The sequence below is a fragment of the Esox lucius genome, chromosome 11 (genome assembly GCF_011004845.1).
Source record: "Esox lucius isolate fEsoLuc1 chromosome 11, fEsoLuc1.pri, whole genome shotgun sequence".
In the NCBI taxonomy this organism is placed as follows: Eukaryota; Metazoa; Chordata; class Actinopteri; order Esociformes; family Esocidae; genus Esox; species Esox lucius.
Genome location: NC_047579.1, coordinates 2,131,347 through 2,147,303, shown reverse-complemented (window position 1 = coordinate 2,147,303; position 15,957 = coordinate 2,131,347). Strand labels below are relative to the sequence as shown.

Here is a 15,957-nt window from a genome sequence, read left to right as displayed (position 1 = left end):
CAGTATTTTTTTATTTATTATTACTTTTGTCAGTTTCAAGGTATTTCAGTGACCATTGTGGGTTTTTCTTACTTTAACAGAAGGGTACCAACAATTTTGTCCACGTGTCTATATCTCACCTTTTTTGAAGAACTAAACGACCCATTATTAGCTTGTTTTAACTACTCATATCAAGTGTCTAAATTATCTGCAACTCAGCCAGACGGTCTAATATCACAGCTGCTCAAGCACCTTGACGGTAATTATAAGGATCCTACTCAGTAAAAAGATTGTGCTGCGACGTAAACATATTAGCAAAATGTATAGCACTTAGAATAAAAGAATCCATTCCAGAAATAATACATCCTCATCAAACAGGTTTTACACATGGCCAATAAATTGGTGAAAATATATGTCAATTAGTGGAAATAATAGACCTGCAAGATAGTTTTCATATGACATTTTGAAAAAGCATTTGATAAAGTCAGTTTACATTTTATTTATGAATGTATTACCTATTTCAATTCAAGTAAATATCTTATACAATGGGTGAAGGTGATGTATAGTGACACAAAATAATCTAATAAAAAATAAAATAATATAAATAATATTTTTCAAACTATTTTAAATTAGATAGGGGAGTAAAGCAGGGATGCCCATTATCCTCATATCTATTCATGATGGAAATCGGATATATTTGAAAAACTAACAAAATTAAGGGTTTGGATATCTAGGGATTAAAAAAAAAATTATTTTGTCATATGGCCAAATACAGAATCACTATCCTGTCTCATTAAAGATCTAGACCATTTTTAGAATCCATCTGGATTAAAACCCAACTATGAAAACTGCACCATATTACGCATTGGATCATTAAAGGATACTACTTGTGCACTTCCATGTAAACTTCCAATCTAATGGACCAATGGGGAAGTGGATGTCCTTGGTATACATATTCCCCAAAATATTGAAAATCTTCTTGTTTCTACTAACTTTGACAGGAAAATGACAACGGTCGATCGCATATAAAGCCTTGGACAGGAATGCATCTATATATGACAAGGTTATTCTAGTCAACTCACTCGTATTATTCCATTTCATACATTTATTCATGACACTCCCTATGCCGGGACAGTCTGTTTTAGGTCCTGTAAAAATAATATCTGATTTTATCTGGAATGGTAAGTGAAAAAACAAAAATATTTATATAATGAATATGAAATGGGTGGGGTCAAACTAATAAATATCAGAAATTTGAATCAGTCACGCTTCAAGTATACCAAAACTATATCTGCATTCAAACTGGTTCTCAAGTTGTCTAATAAGACAGGCCCATCCCATGTTTAAAGACAGGTATGATATGGCTAAACTCAAATATATTAATTGAAAAATAAACCAATTTTAATTGAAAAAATTTACAAGAAGGGTATCTTATGAAGGTAAAACTGCGATATGTGCATTATTGTAACAAACTTGATATTTGGAATCATGCAATTCATTAATAACACTTGCCAACGTAAAATACTGACACTCAGGTTTTTTTCTTGTTAATACGATTTTGCTAGAACTGTGAAAAAAATCTTTTTTGTAAATCAGTGTGCGGTAGTACGTTTCACAGCGTTTACAAGCAGAGATACCCATGAGGACTCTGACACAGCAAAGCTTTTCTAACCAATGAAATGAGGGCCTCACGTTTTCCCCTTTAAACCAATCTGAGTAGATTCTGGAACACCAGAGTTTAAACTCGATAGTGATGCTTTGCAGAGGAGGAAAAACAGGTCTCGGCATGTTCGGCTTCCCCTACCGACTCGTACCTCAGTTGTTGATACTATACTAAACCTTTAATCAGTTAGTTCAACATGATAATGCATTTAAAAAGTATGAAAAACTGTTTTAAATGAAAACAATATAAATGGTATAGGAATAATAACTGGCTAAATTACGACAACGGTAAAAATAGTAATTACTACATGGACTCCACTAGACCACTGAAGGTGTGGTGTAGTATCTGCAACCAAGACGTTAACAGCAGATCCTTTAAGTCCTATAAATTGCAAAGTGGCGCCTCCATGGATTGGACTTGTTTGTCCAGTACATCCCACAGATGCTCGATTCGATTGAGATCTGGGGAATTTGGAGGCCAAGTCAACACCTTGAACTTGTTGTTGTGTTACTCAAACCATTCCTGAACCATTTTTGCTTTGTGGCAGGGTGCCATATCCTGCTGACAGAGGACAATGCTATCAGGGGAAACCGTTGCCATGAAAAGGTGCACATGGTCTGCAACTACACTTTCGATAGGTACTGACCACTGGAGACCGGGAACACCCACTGTGATATCAGAACAATCTAAGACTGGCACAATCGTGCATCTGGTCACAGAGTGGGCTCTCGTCGCCACTGGGATGCCCTCCCTCCAATGCCTTTTGGGGGAAGAGTCACTGGCTTGTTGTTGTGTCTCTGTTTCACACTTGTGAAATTGGGATGTATTCTGCTGGCAATACTCGGCCCATTCAGGGTGGTTGTGGTTGGTGGGTGTCCCTTTGGTTGATGCTTGGCAATGTGGGTGGATTGATTTCCTGCCTGTTGGGCCCTGTCCGGGGCCTCCCCCGGGTAGGGCCACAGTGTCGCCGGACCCCCCCGTCTCAGTCCCAAGGTCTTACGCTGCTATACTATTGTGCTGGGGGATTGGGTCAGTTCTCCTTCCCCACTAAGTTCTCCTTCTCCACTATAAATCGATGTTGATATGAGGAATGCATTTTCTGAATTCTCCCAGTCTCCTTCTGTTTTAAACTTTAGGAGGACATGAGGTCCAGGTCCACACCTGCGAAGTACATGGTTTGGAGGGCCCGATGCTGTCCCTGTCCTTGTCCATCTGGTCATGATTCTGACCTAGTCTAAATTTAATTTAGACTCTGGATTTAGCCCACATGCATTTATTAATTATTCCAATTGGACTCTTAATATCTCACCCGGCACAGCCAGAAGAGGACTGGTCACCCCTCTGAGCCTGGGTCCTCTCTAGGTTTCTTCCTAAATTTCGGCCTTCTTAGGGAGTTTTTCCTAGCCACTGAAATTCAACACTCCTGTTGTTTGCTACTTGGGGTTTAAGGCCGGGTGTTTCTGTAAAAGCACTTTGTGACAACTGCTGTTGTAAAAAGGGCTTTATAAATACATTTGATTGATTGATTGACAATCCACAATATTCATACCTGAGGTACATGTGTATGTAACCCAGAAACAGGATCTGTGCTGAACAAATAGCACAATGACTAGATCAAGAACATGTGGTACTATCCAAGAGGTTGTCGAGTGTCACTCAGACAAATGCACTGGTTTCCCAACTGCACACACTGCTACAGTCTCACTTGAGACTGGTGCACCAACCTCGTGCCCATTGTTTTTGTGGTTTTCCTGAAGCATGGACCCTCAAATCTCCCAGATATTAAAGCAAGGGACAATGCACCATTTACATGGTTTTGTGTTTATCTGTCTGCATTCTGTGTATTTTTTGTGTGAGTTTATGTGTTTGAGTGTGAAATGATGCATTAGAAACAAAAGGGGCAAAAAAATTGGTGCAGAATTGATGCTAATATTGATGCTAATAATGACAGCATTCACCATTGACTTGGTTGACATTAATGATTGATCTGCACTTTTTCACCAACCAATTGAGGGCTGGATTCAAACTCAGTGAAAATCAAAGTAAACAATTAAAATCACTGGCTGTTCCAACTCATAATGTGAGTCAATATGCGTGTATGAATTCCCGACAACATCTGGGCATGCTCCTGATGAGATGGCAGATTGTGTCCTGGGGGATCTCCTTCAAGACCTGGATCAGGGCATCAGTGAGCTCCTGGACAGACTGTGGGACTACTTGGCGGCATTGGATGCAGTGATACATAATGTCACAGAGGTTCTCAATTGGATTCAGGTCTGGGGAATGTGATGGCCGGTTAATGGCATCAATAACTTTGTCATCCAGGAACCGCCTACACACTCTGGCCACATGAGACCGGACATTGTCCTGCTCCAGGAGGAACCCAGGGTCCACTGCACCAGGGTAAGGTCTGACGATGGGTCTGAGGATTTCATCCCCAGTCCCTAACAGCAGTTAGGGTACCATTTGCTAGCACATGGAGGTCTGGGACCCCCCAAGGATATGCCTCCCCAGACCATCACTGACCCACTGGCATACCGGTCATGCTGGATAATGTTGCAGGCAGCATTACATTCACTACGGTGTCTCCAGACTCTTTCACGTCTGTCACATGTGCTCAGTGTGAACCGGCTCTCATCTGTGAAGAGAACAATGGCAGATCTGACAATTCTGGTGTTCTCTGGTAAATGCCAATCGAGCTACACGGAGCTGGGCTGTGAGCACAGGTCCCACTAGAGGATAATGCCACCTTCATTGAGTCTGTTTCTGATAGTTTGGTGAGACACATGGTGAGACACAAAGTTTGGTGAGACACATAATTTTGTAGGGCTCTGGCAGTGCTCCTCCTGTTCCTTCTCGCACAAAGAGCAGATACCTGTCCTGCTGCTGGGTTGATGCCCTTCTACGGCCCTGTCCAGCACTCATGGTGTAACAGCCTGTCTCCTGGTATCTCCTTCATGCTCTTGAGGTTGTACTAGGAGACACAGCAAATCTTCTTGCGACAGCACATATCGATGTGCCATCCTTGAGGAGCTGGACTACCTGTACAACTTGAATGGGCTGCAGGTACTCATGCTACAAATAGTGACAAGGACACTAGCAAAATCATTCACTCTCCTTATCCTTCCTGATTGAATCAATAGACAAGAATCGGTCAGGAAGGCTAAGGAGAGAGCAATTTTCTGTGGCCACCACCTGCAAAACTATTCCCTTTTTGGGGGTTGGCTCTCTAGTGCACCTGTTGTCATTTTCATTTGTACCAAAACAGGCGACATTGATTCACAATTGCTTATGCTTCCTAACTAAACAGATTGATATCCATGAAGTTTAATTGACTTGGTGTTATACTGTAATGAATACGTGTTCCCTTAATTTCTTTTCAGAAGTGTATTTAATCAATTATACAACTGCAGTTTCCAAAAAACTTGGGATGCTGCATAAAATGCAAATATAAACAGAATGCAATGATGCGCAATTAATTTATCCCTATATTTAATTGAAAATAGTACCAAGACCATATCAAATTTTGAAACTGAGAAATGTTACTGTTTTTGGAAAAATACATGCCCATTTTGAATTTGAATTTTGAATTTGCAACACGTTTCAGAAACGTTGGGACAGGGGCATGTTAACCACTGTGTTGCATCACCTGTTCTTTTAACTATACTCTGTAAGCATTTGGGAACTGTGGAAATGAAATGTATTCCCAGTCTTGCTTGATATTGGATTTCAGCTGCTAAACAGTTCAGGGTCTCCTTTGTCGTATTTTTCGTTTCATAATGCACCAAATGTTTTCAATGGGTGATAGGGCCGGACTGCAGGCAGGCCAGTTTAGCACCCAGACTCTAACTATGGTGCCATGCTGTTGTAAAACGTGCAGAATGTGGTTTGGCATTGTCTTGCTGAAATAAGCAAGGCCTTCCCTGAAAACGTAGTCTGGATGGCAACATCTGTTGCTGCCAATATTAGTTTTCGGTCTTGTTCCTTGCATCCAGAGATTTCCCTGGATTCTCTGAATCTTTTTATGATATTATGTATGATATCCCAAACTCTTTGCAATATTATGTTCAATTGTTGCACTATTTGCCCACGCAGTCTTTCAGAGTGATGAACCCCTCCCCATCCTCACTTCTGACAGACCCATCCTCTCTGGAATTATTTTTTAATGCACAATCATGTTACTGACCTGTTGCCAATTGACCTAATTAGTTGTGTAATATTCTACCAGGTTTAGCTTTTTAGTATTACACAACCTTTCCAGTCTTTTGTTGCCTCTGTCCCAACTTTCTTGAAATGTGGTGCTGGCATCAAATTCAAAGTGGGCATATATTTTTGTCTCAGTTTCAACATTTGATATGTTGTCTTTGTACTATTTTCTATTGAATATAGGGTTTAAACGATTTGCACATCATTGTTTTCTATTTTTATTTAAATTTTACGCAGCGTCACAACTTTTTTGGAAATGGGGTTGTAGATTAATTCCATAAAACAACAAAATATGAACAAAGAGAAGGGGTCTGAATTATTTCCAAAGGCACTGTACATAACGTTATTGTCCTGGAGTTGTTCCAGAACATGGATAGATTCAGTTAATTGTGCCAATGAGAATTTACTGAGTATGTCGTGCCAATGTGATCCTCCTGATTTGGAGCACGAACACCTGTCTGCTGTTATTGCCCTCACCTGTGCTCCTTATCACTGATCCTACTTTTGTTCCTCCTTATCTATTTTGTCCATCATTATTTTGGAATCCATTTCTTTTTGTAATGTTGTCCAGTTCATGTCTTGTTCTTGTTTTGTTATGTCTTAGTTATTTTTATTAAAGGTTCTCTGTTCTCCCTGTGTCTGTTTCCTGCCACCTACAATTAACATAGAATAATATAGTGACAGCCTTGTAGGGTTGGCTAATGTACGTTGTATATAATAGATTCTATGATAATAGCATGCATTATAACGATGCGCTGGCTAAATAACTATGAAGTACGTCTGGGCTTGAATGAAGCACATATTATTACCCAGTTTGATGTTAACTATGCTTTTTGGAAGCAATCAAGAAGAACACTGAGTTTCCCAGTCCAGGAATGCGAACATGCTAGGCTATTAAACTTTGTTATTGGTTATTCCAGAGGACGTCCCACGTTAGGACCAACATTGACCATTTTGAAGAGATCAGTAGAGGGACACTTACACTAAACTCAGCACAGAGTCCTTCAGTTTTATAGAATGTAGACACTTCTTCCAGTTGGCCACTGCTGAATGGACGTAAAGCCTGCAGAATGAATGGAAAGCAGAAATACTTTTATTGGATGGGTTTCTGAATTGGAACAGGTCACCCCCAAAAAATCTTTATGGCATTTTTTTGTATTCTTTCCTTTTTAGCCTTTTTACTAATACAACTTACAGCAAGACAACAATGTCGCTATGATGTCAGAATGTCAGTTGTTAAGTAAATCGTAGCTCTGGTTAGCTCTGTGGATTTTTATTGGTAGAGCATGGCATTTCCATTCTCCAACACCAGGGTGGAAGGAAAGATTCCCAAATTACTTAAATGCAAATGTCAGTTACCCACCAGCCATTTTGTGCTCCCAGCCACATGGTGGGGGCAATGCTGGTGCCAGCTTTGGGGTCGTCGCTTCCATCTTCCGTCTCCTGTGGAGGAGAGTTAGACTCCTCTTTCGACTGGACTGCACATCTGATAGGGGATAGAAACATAGAGCTGTCTTGGTGACAGACAATAGCCCTCTCATTCGCAACTAATCGGAATCCAAGTAGTTTGAACAAATTCTAAGCAATGCTTGGACAGATGTTTTGTCGTACCGATCATATTGACCAGTGTCAGCTATCCGAGGCTGGGGGTCTGTGAAGACGTGCTCCATGAAGGGCCCTGAAGGTCCTGAGGTCCCATCTGTTTCGCTGACTGTCGGCTCTGCCACTTCTGTGGCTTCTGTGGCCTCTTCTGCGGACTGAGTCGGATGCAGCTTTGCACTGATTGGTGGTGCCACAGGGGCTGAGGCGAAAGAGACACACATTAAAGCAATAAGACATGAGGGGGTGTGTTATACGGCCAACATACCACATTTTGTGGAGTGCCCTGGATACAGCACTTAGATGTGGTATATTGGCCATGTACCAACCCCCTGATAGGTGTTTTTGCTATTATAAACCAGTTACCAACATAATTAGATCAGTAAAGCAGGGACTTGCATGGGTTTAAAACAGGCCCACTGCTCTTTCAGCAAAACATTTCTCCTCTATCTTTCCTCACTGTGTCTGTCAAATAAAGTATTAAAGTGCTTACATTCGAACATAGGTACTTATACTCTATTGTAAATAAATCTCAGTGCAGCTTTGCAATGGGAAAGGCCAAAGACACAACAAGTGAAATATCTGGACTTGCTCTCCATTATGAAACAACTTTGTGAGTTGGTTTCGAGTCTGCTGACATATATACGTCCCAAACTACGTTCAGCCGAAATCTATTCCCAACAGAGCCCTGTGTAGCTCGGCTGGTATTTGCACCAGGGTTTTAGGTTTGATTCCCATAGGGTCCCAGTATGAAAATGTTTGCCCTCACATCTTTAAGTTGCTCAGGGTAATGTAAAAAAGGAGGGGACTGGGACTGAAAACGATTTATCTTGTCTATTCACTTTTTAACTAACTCATCTTAAGGAGGAAGAAGAATTGTCCTGGTTGGTCCGGCGGTCCGGGCCGCTGCCTCCGGTGTACATATGCTGCAGCAGCGTGGGTCTGAATCCGTCCTACTGCCCTTTCAGCAAAAACTCTCTCCTCTATCTTTCACCAATTTCTCTACCAAATAAAGCCTAAGGGCCTGAAAAAAATATATCTTAAGAATCAACAAGAAGAAAGAAAAAGAAGACAGACAGAAGAAATGTAGCTCAATTAAAGTCTATATGTTCCCACTGAAATGCCTGATGATAGCTACACAGTTCAGAGTACACTAAACTAAACAATTAACTAAACAAAACCTTTGTGCACAAAATGTGAGTGAAATCAGCACTTTGTATAAGTGGAAAGTGTCTGGTGGTTTTTAAAAGCTCATGAAGCACAGGACCAACTCTTGACATGTCACATGTATATCTCTGATCAGTGTACTACACGTAGATCGACTGGAAAGATCTGGGGTTGTCACCTTGTCCCCGGTCCAGAATGGGCGTGTCGGTGCGCGAAGAGCAGTTGCTCCGGACCACGCTACAGTTGGTGGCACAGCCCACCAGGGTAATGCCCGCTAGCATGCCCTCCACCCCACCAGTCTCCTCACTGCCACCACCGTCCCCAGAGTCCAGCATGATCTCACCTGCTGGATAGTCACTCTCACTGGCCGCTGTGGATAGACAGACACAAGGAAATAAACACACACACAAACTCTGAATTACTGATCGAGATACTATTGTCATGTAGTAGATTTGGTGCAGGTGGAGAGTGCTTTATGGTTATGTTACAATAGTAGTGTTGATGATAAACAGGCGGTCAGTAGTTGTGTTATTATTTTAGCAGATTGCTAAGTAGTGAAATGGTGGTAGATTTCTTGTGGTCATGTTGTGGCAGTAGGTGTTATTATTACAGAGTTGAATGTTAGTAAATTTGCTCCATATAGTAAGTTCTACTGTATCGGGTCATGTTATGGTTTGACCGGTAACCTGGTACGCTGGAGATGCACAACACATGGGCATTGCAGACGTTAAACTGGTCGACCAGTGAGCCAGGCTGGTTGGCATCGATAATTACCACCTTAAAGACGATAAAGAGGATGTTGTGTTTTTAAAATCAAAACACAGAAACAAGCTCAAATGAACATACACAAAAAAGTGTAGTCCTAATCACCTTGCTTGCTGAGTGTGTGCTGGTCAGGATCCAGACTCTGCTACTTATAGAATCTGTTTCATGGAGCTCCTTAGACTGGGGGGGAGGGATGGAAAGGGGGGAGGGATGGAAAGGGGGGAGGCAAGTAAGGGGAGTAGGGTTGTGAAAAAAAAGACGGAAGTTGTGATGAGAGTATGTGTGTTAAATTTTTTTTATAGCTTAATGAACTAACACGATTGAGAATTGGAAAGACAAACGCCCAGACAAACAGGCAAACAAAAAGACAGCTAGAGAGAGACAGTTGAACCAAGCGACAGTACCTTCCTCTTCTCAGGTGAGCTATGGTTGCTCCTGCTGTCTCCTTCTCCCTCTATGGCCAGAGGATCAGTAGAGCTGTTGCCAGGTGCAGCCTTCGCTGACATCCCTTCTTGAGTGAACGCCTTCCATCCTGTGAGATCCACGCCTGCCGCACACCAAAGCTACACAGAGTGTGATTTACAGAATCAGCAATTGGAAAACATCCACTCAAAAAGAGCAGTTTATAGCAACATTAACATACTGGACACTGGGAACACAATTACAAAGTAATCTTTAAATTAAATGCTATATCAAATCCCTGGGCTGACACGGTGGAAAATCTCTCATTGAGCCCTTGACCAAGGAAGTTGACCCTTATTGCACCATCAATAATGTTCTTATCCTCTGCCTATGACCCAGGGTGTCTCAGCAAGAGATCACATTTTGAACTGACACATGACCCATATAAGCATACACCTAACTATTGTAAATCCTCCCGCCCTACTCTGACAGCCTGACATTTCTTTGTTTACCTTCCTGTTGGGATCTTTCTCTACCAAGGGGCGACAGTACACAGGAACAGGAACATTCTTCATCCGGTTGTCCTCCTTCTCGTTGGCCTGGGAGAAGACAGAGAGGGAGCAGATAGACAATGCTACAAATCAGATAGCTTCAAGAGCTCCAAAAGAAAAAGCCACCGCTCATTTCTGTATTCATGCATGCAGTGGTATGATTACAAATACTTTCCTTGGGATTAGCAGAAATAACTAGGGTAGTTAGAAAGATAAAACAGGGAGGTATATAAATCTAGGAGGGCAAGGTTCATCTTTTGTGGACTGATGCTGATGTCAGACTATGGCATGCAACGGCTATCAGGAAACCTGTCACAGATCATTTGGGCAAATCATGAATTTTGCAGCTGCTGGCTTCTTTCCAATTTGAAAGGGGGAGAGAACTTGTGGCAAGTCATTGAAAATATGTATTTCTAGCTCAGAAGATGCTGAAAAGACCTTTAAAAGATGATGATAATACTTATTTCAAACTCAGTGGAGTTTTGGCTTTTCATGTTTTAGGAAGTTCTTCTGGTTGATCAGGTTACTGCGAGCTCAATCATGTTTGTTTGTAGGGTTGAGTTGTGCTCTCCTTCAGCAAGTGTGTTATAGATTACATGATTAAAGCAGAATATCTTCGCAAAATATTATTTGGAAGACATTTTTTGAAACTCTCCTTGACCGTCTGTTCTTGTGATGAGGAAAGTCCATATAGCAAATGTAACCAAATTTTATTTGCCTAAACTATATAGGTCAACTGATTATTGATTTATAAATTTTTACAGACACCAGTAATAACCTTTTTAAAAATTGCACAACCGTTGAAAGAAAAGCTTTTGTCCATTAAAATTACATGAGATTGATCTAAAATACAGTGTACATTGTTAATGTTGTAAATGACTATTGTACTTTAGTTGGAAACTGACGATATTCTATGGAATATCTGTGTTAACATAATCGGTTTTCTAATGATCAATTAGCCTCTTAAAATGATGAACTTGGATAAAGCAAACACAACGTGTCATTGGAACACAGGACTGATGGTTGCTGGTAATGGGCCTCTGTACACCTATGAAAAAATAATCCGTTTCCAGCTACAATAGTCATTTACAACATTAAGAATGTCTACACTGTATTTATGATCAATCTGATGTTATTATAATGGAATTTTGGGGCTTTTCTTTAAAAACGAAGGAACTTTCTAAGAGACACCCAACCTTTGAAAGGTAGTGTATGTCATCCACTTTCCCCAATAAATGGAAATTCATTTCAGTGTTGACAGTAGATTTCTGCACCCTGACTTGAGTGTTATGTCATGCTGACAGGATGTTTGTCAGTGTAACTTGCCTGTTGTTTCTTCAGTGGGCCTTCAAGGGCACTGTCGAGCTGAGCTCCAGTCTATGGGAAAATCAGAGTTGGAAAAGCATCTGTCTGACAACACCTAACAGCTCGTTCTCAAATCTCTCCTCAGCGACCCCTAGACACAATAGTGGAGCCCTGAACTAAGTAACCCAAATGATGTAAAGATGGTCAAGATGAAATCATCTGTGTTGGCCCTGGAATAGTCTGAACACGATGAACGACTGGGGGTCCCTGGGGAGAGGTTTGAGAACCCTGACTGTATTCAGCGATTGCATTGCACCCGACCATTTTGAGTGTTCCACTAAAGCAATGCCCTTGGCAACACAAAGCTGTAGGCGAGGTAGCCCACATTGAGGTGGTGAGATAGTACCTGCTTGAAGCGTGGCGGTACGCTCCAGCCGCAGGCCTGCATGATGCCGTCGTCCCGGCGCATGTGCTCTCGGACCTGCCGGTACTGTTCGCGGCGCTGCTCGCGACGAGCTGACAGCGCCGAGTCGCTGAGGAGAGACGCAACACCATTACTGGCCAGTCTAGAATGGAGGGAAGCCAGAGAAAAAAGGCAAAAAGAGAAAGAGAGGCGGAAAGAGAGAGAGGCGAAGCATTAGCAAGCGCGGGCCAGCCTGCAGCGAACAGGGAAAAGGTACGGAAGCGTTGTTTTTCTGTTTGTGGGTGTGACAGTTGTGTTGAAATAAGCAGTTAAGCTACAGCCAGCTCAACAGCAATGAAATGAATGAATGTCAGGACAGCGCACACAGGACAGGTAGCAAGAGGAGACACAATCAGAAGCAAACATTTCATTATAGGGTTTAGGAGTTACAATGCAACCTTAAATTCCCAGGCGAATAGTGATGTTTAGAGCGTTGGTAACTGAAAGGTTATTGGTTTGAATTCCAGAGTTGACATGGGTGTCTTATCTAGAGCAACTTATGGTCATCTCTGGAGTGACTTACAGCAGCGTTTAGGGGTTAGGTGCCTGGTTTACTGGCACAATGACGGATACTCTATACCTTGTCAAGTAGGTTTTCAAACCAGTGGCCTTTCAGTTATTAGGCCAACACTCTTGACCTCAACCATAATTGCTGACTAAAGGAAGGAAGGACCAATGGGGGAGCAGGGTGGTTGACATGGATAGAGGTCCAGAGACATAAGAAGGGAAGGAAGGACAAATGGGGGAGCAGGGTGGTTGACATGGATAGAGGTCCAGAGACATAAGAGGGGAAGGAAGGACCAATGGGGGAGCAGGGTGGTTGACATTGATAGAGGTCCAGAGACATAAGAGGGGAAGGAAGGACCAATGGGGGAGCAGGGTGGTTGACATTGATAGAGGTCCAGAGACATAAGAGGGGAAGGAAGGACCAATGGGGGAGCAGGGTGGTTGACATTGATAGAGGTCCAGAGACATAAGAGGGGAAGGAAGGACCAATGGGGGAGCAGGGTGGTTGACATGGATAGAGGTCCAACAACAAATATGGAAGCAGATTGTGGAGGGAGAGGGATCAAGGTGTAGAGGGTTGACGTGCGCTTTCTCACTCTTCAGGGAAGAACTCCAAGGTTCGGTTGGAGGTGGAGATCTGACACATGGTGTGGCTGCGTCTCTGTGGGAAGCCTGCAGGCGTTGGAGACTTGTAGTGGATGTTAACGCTGTAATACGGACGCTTGACTGGTGGAGGACTGGCCGAGGAACTGAACAGACGGGCGAAACTAAAGAAGAGAAAGGAAAACAGCCGTAATTAGAGAGAGAAATAGTCAGAAAGTGCATTACAAAGTGCATTAACTCTGCATTACAAAGAATAAAGTTCACAGCCATGGGCTGATAACAACTCACAACTGCCATATGGTAGATTTCTTCTTCTCTTGCATCTGAGGACTCTCCCTGGAGGCCCTGAGGAGACAGATGTTCTGGTTAGCAGACTGGTGTTTCGAATTAGGGGGTGACGGGGGGGGTCATGACCCCCCAAACATTCCAGACAGGTCAATATGACAAGTCAACATTTTCCCCCTGATTCAATACAAACCTACACCGTTGTTAGCAGAAGATTCTGTACCTTACCTGGTTGCAGGTTTATTTGAAATAATTTTGTCTGTTGAGATGTGCTATTTTTCTTTCTTTCGAGAACAACGTTATTCTTTAAACTTTTAACCTCAGTCTAATGATAATAATATTATTACAAAAAACGAAATAATTTATCACAAGAAACTGTACTGTACAGCTACATGCATCTATAATGAATAAAATGGCAGTTAGTGTAAAACTAGTAATACAACTAATGAATAGTGGCTGTAATGAATACAATAATCAACATTATTTAATAAGTCTCCATACTGAAAAATACATTTCTTAACAATCTTTTTTTTTATTTACTCTGTGATTTAAATGCCCAAGTTTGGAAAAATAAAATATTCCAGTAAGCTTGACCATTTTGCCTGAAAAATCATACTCCAACCCACAATGATGTGCCCTTGAATTTATCATGGTTACTGTGGTTGAAAGGAGTACTGTGTGTCTTGCAACGTGTTCTTTCATTTACACCGATCATAACATTATGACCGCCTGCTTAATAGATCCCCTTTTTTCCACCAAAACATCCCTGACCCGTCGAGGCATGGACTCCACTAGACCTCTGAAGTGCTGTGCTGTGGTATCTGGAACCAAGAAGTTAGCAGCAGAACCTACAAGTTCTGTAAGTTGCGAGGTGGGGCCTCCATGGATCGGACTTGTTTGTTCAGCACAACCCACAGATGTTTGATTGGATTGACACCGGGGGAAATTAGAGGCTGAGTCAACACCTTGAAAACGTTGTTGTGCTCTGTAAACCATTCCTGAACCATATTCGCTTTGTGGCACTGTGCATTTTCCTGCTGAAAGAGGTCAATGCCATCAGGGAATACTGTTGCCATGAATGGGTGCACATGGTGGTACATGTCAAAGTAACATCCACATGAATGGCTGGACCCAAGGTTTCCCAGCAGAACATTGCCCAAAGCATCACACTGCCTCCCCAAGCTTGCCGTCTTCCAATAGTGCATCCTGGTGCCATGTGTTCTCCAGGTAAGCAACGCACATGCACCCGGCCATCCACGTGATGTAAAAGGAAACATGATTCATCAAACCAGGCCAACTTCTTCCATTAGTCCATGATCCAGTCCTGATGCTCACATGCCCATTGTAGGCGCTTTCAGCAGTGGACAGGGGTCAGCATGGGCACCCTGACTGGTCTGCAGCTACGCAGCCCCATACACAACAACTGCGATGCACTGTGTGTTCTGACACCTTTCTATCAGTACAAGCATTAACTTGTTCAGCAATTTGAGCTACAGTAGCTCATCTGTTGGATCAAACCACATGGGCCAGCCTTTGCTCCCCACGTGCATCAGTGAGCCTTGCATCAGTGACCCGCCCATGACCTTGTCGCCAGTTCACTGCTTTTCCTTCCTTGGACTACTTTTGAAAGCTACTGACCACTGCAGCCCGGGAACACCCCACAAGAGCTGCAGTTTTGGAGATGCTCTGACCCAGTCATCCAGCCATCAAAATGTGTCCCTTGTCAAATTCCCTCATTTTTCCAGCTTCTAACACATCCACTTTGAAGACAGAATGTTTACTTGCGGACTAATATATCCCACCCACTGACAGGTGCCATGATAACGAGATTATCAGTGTTATTCACTTCACCTGTCAGTGGTCATAATGTTATTGTGGATCAGGGTAAACAGAGTTATGTAAGATATTCTACTCAGGTGTTCTGTATGAAATGTCACTGATCATGTAATGTGTTGAGGTGGGTAGTCACAGGAGATACGTATAATTATATGGCCTAGCAACAAGAAGCAAGAAACAGCATGCGTTTAGTTCTTATTGTGCTAGATAATGGATAGAACTGTAATGTAGTATATAATACTGTGGACTGTCCAGTCATGATGGTATCTGGTGGAGGTGGAGATCTGACACATGGTGTGATGGTGGTATCTGGTGGAGGTAGAGATCTGACACATGGTGTGATGGTGGTATCTGGTGGAGGTGGAGATCTGACACATGGTGTGATGGTGGTATCTGGTGGAGGTAGAGATCTGACACATAGTGTGATGGTGGTATCTGGTGGAGGTAGAGATCTGACACATGGTGTGATGGTGGTATCTGGTGGAGGTAGAGATCTGACACATGGTGTGATGGTGGTATCTGGTGGAGGTGGAAATCTGACACATGGTGTAATGGTGGTATCTGGTGGAGGTGGAAATCTGACACATGGTGTGATGGTGGTATCTGGTGGAGGTAGAGATCTGACA

At 42.5% G+C, this 15,957-nt stretch overlaps 1 protein-coding gene across 10 annotated transcripts in view; it reads right to left on the bottom strand.

Moving 5' to 3' along the window:
* Positions 1 to 15,957, bottom strand: part of mapk8ip3 (mitogen-activated protein kinase 8 interacting protein 3) — a 72,307-nt gene that overhangs the window by 11,650 nt on the left and 44,700 nt on the right. For 6 of the 10 annotated variants that reach the window (XM_013135704.3, XM_020051202.2, XM_034295238.1 and 3 more), the window contains 12 exons: positions 13,499 to 13,555; positions 13,204 to 13,374; positions 12,044 to 12,203; positions 11,659 to 11,709; positions 10,294 to 10,380; positions 9,784 to 9,942; positions 9,485 to 9,559; positions 9,301 to 9,391; positions 8,793 to 8,984; positions 7,460 to 7,649; positions 7,212 to 7,334; positions 6,831 to 6,911 (listed from right to left, as the gene is read on the bottom strand). In XM_013135704.3, coding sequence (XP_012991158.1) covers positions 6,831 to 6,911; positions 7,212 to 7,334; positions 7,460 to 7,649; positions 8,793 to 8,984; positions 9,301 to 9,391; positions 9,485 to 9,559; positions 9,784 to 9,942; positions 10,294 to 10,380; positions 11,659 to 11,709; positions 12,044 to 12,203; positions 13,204 to 13,374; positions 13,499 to 13,555 — 1,437 coding nt within the window. The remainder of the gene's footprint in view (positions 1 to 6,830; positions 6,912 to 7,211; positions 7,335 to 7,459; positions 7,650 to 8,792; positions 8,985 to 9,300; positions 9,392 to 9,484; positions 9,560 to 9,783; positions 9,943 to 10,293; positions 10,381 to 11,658; positions 11,710 to 12,043; positions 12,204 to 13,203; positions 13,375 to 13,498; positions 13,556 to 15,957) is intronic. The other 4 variants (XM_020051203.2, XM_020051205.2, XM_013135707.3 and 1 more) reach the window with 2 other exon arrangements.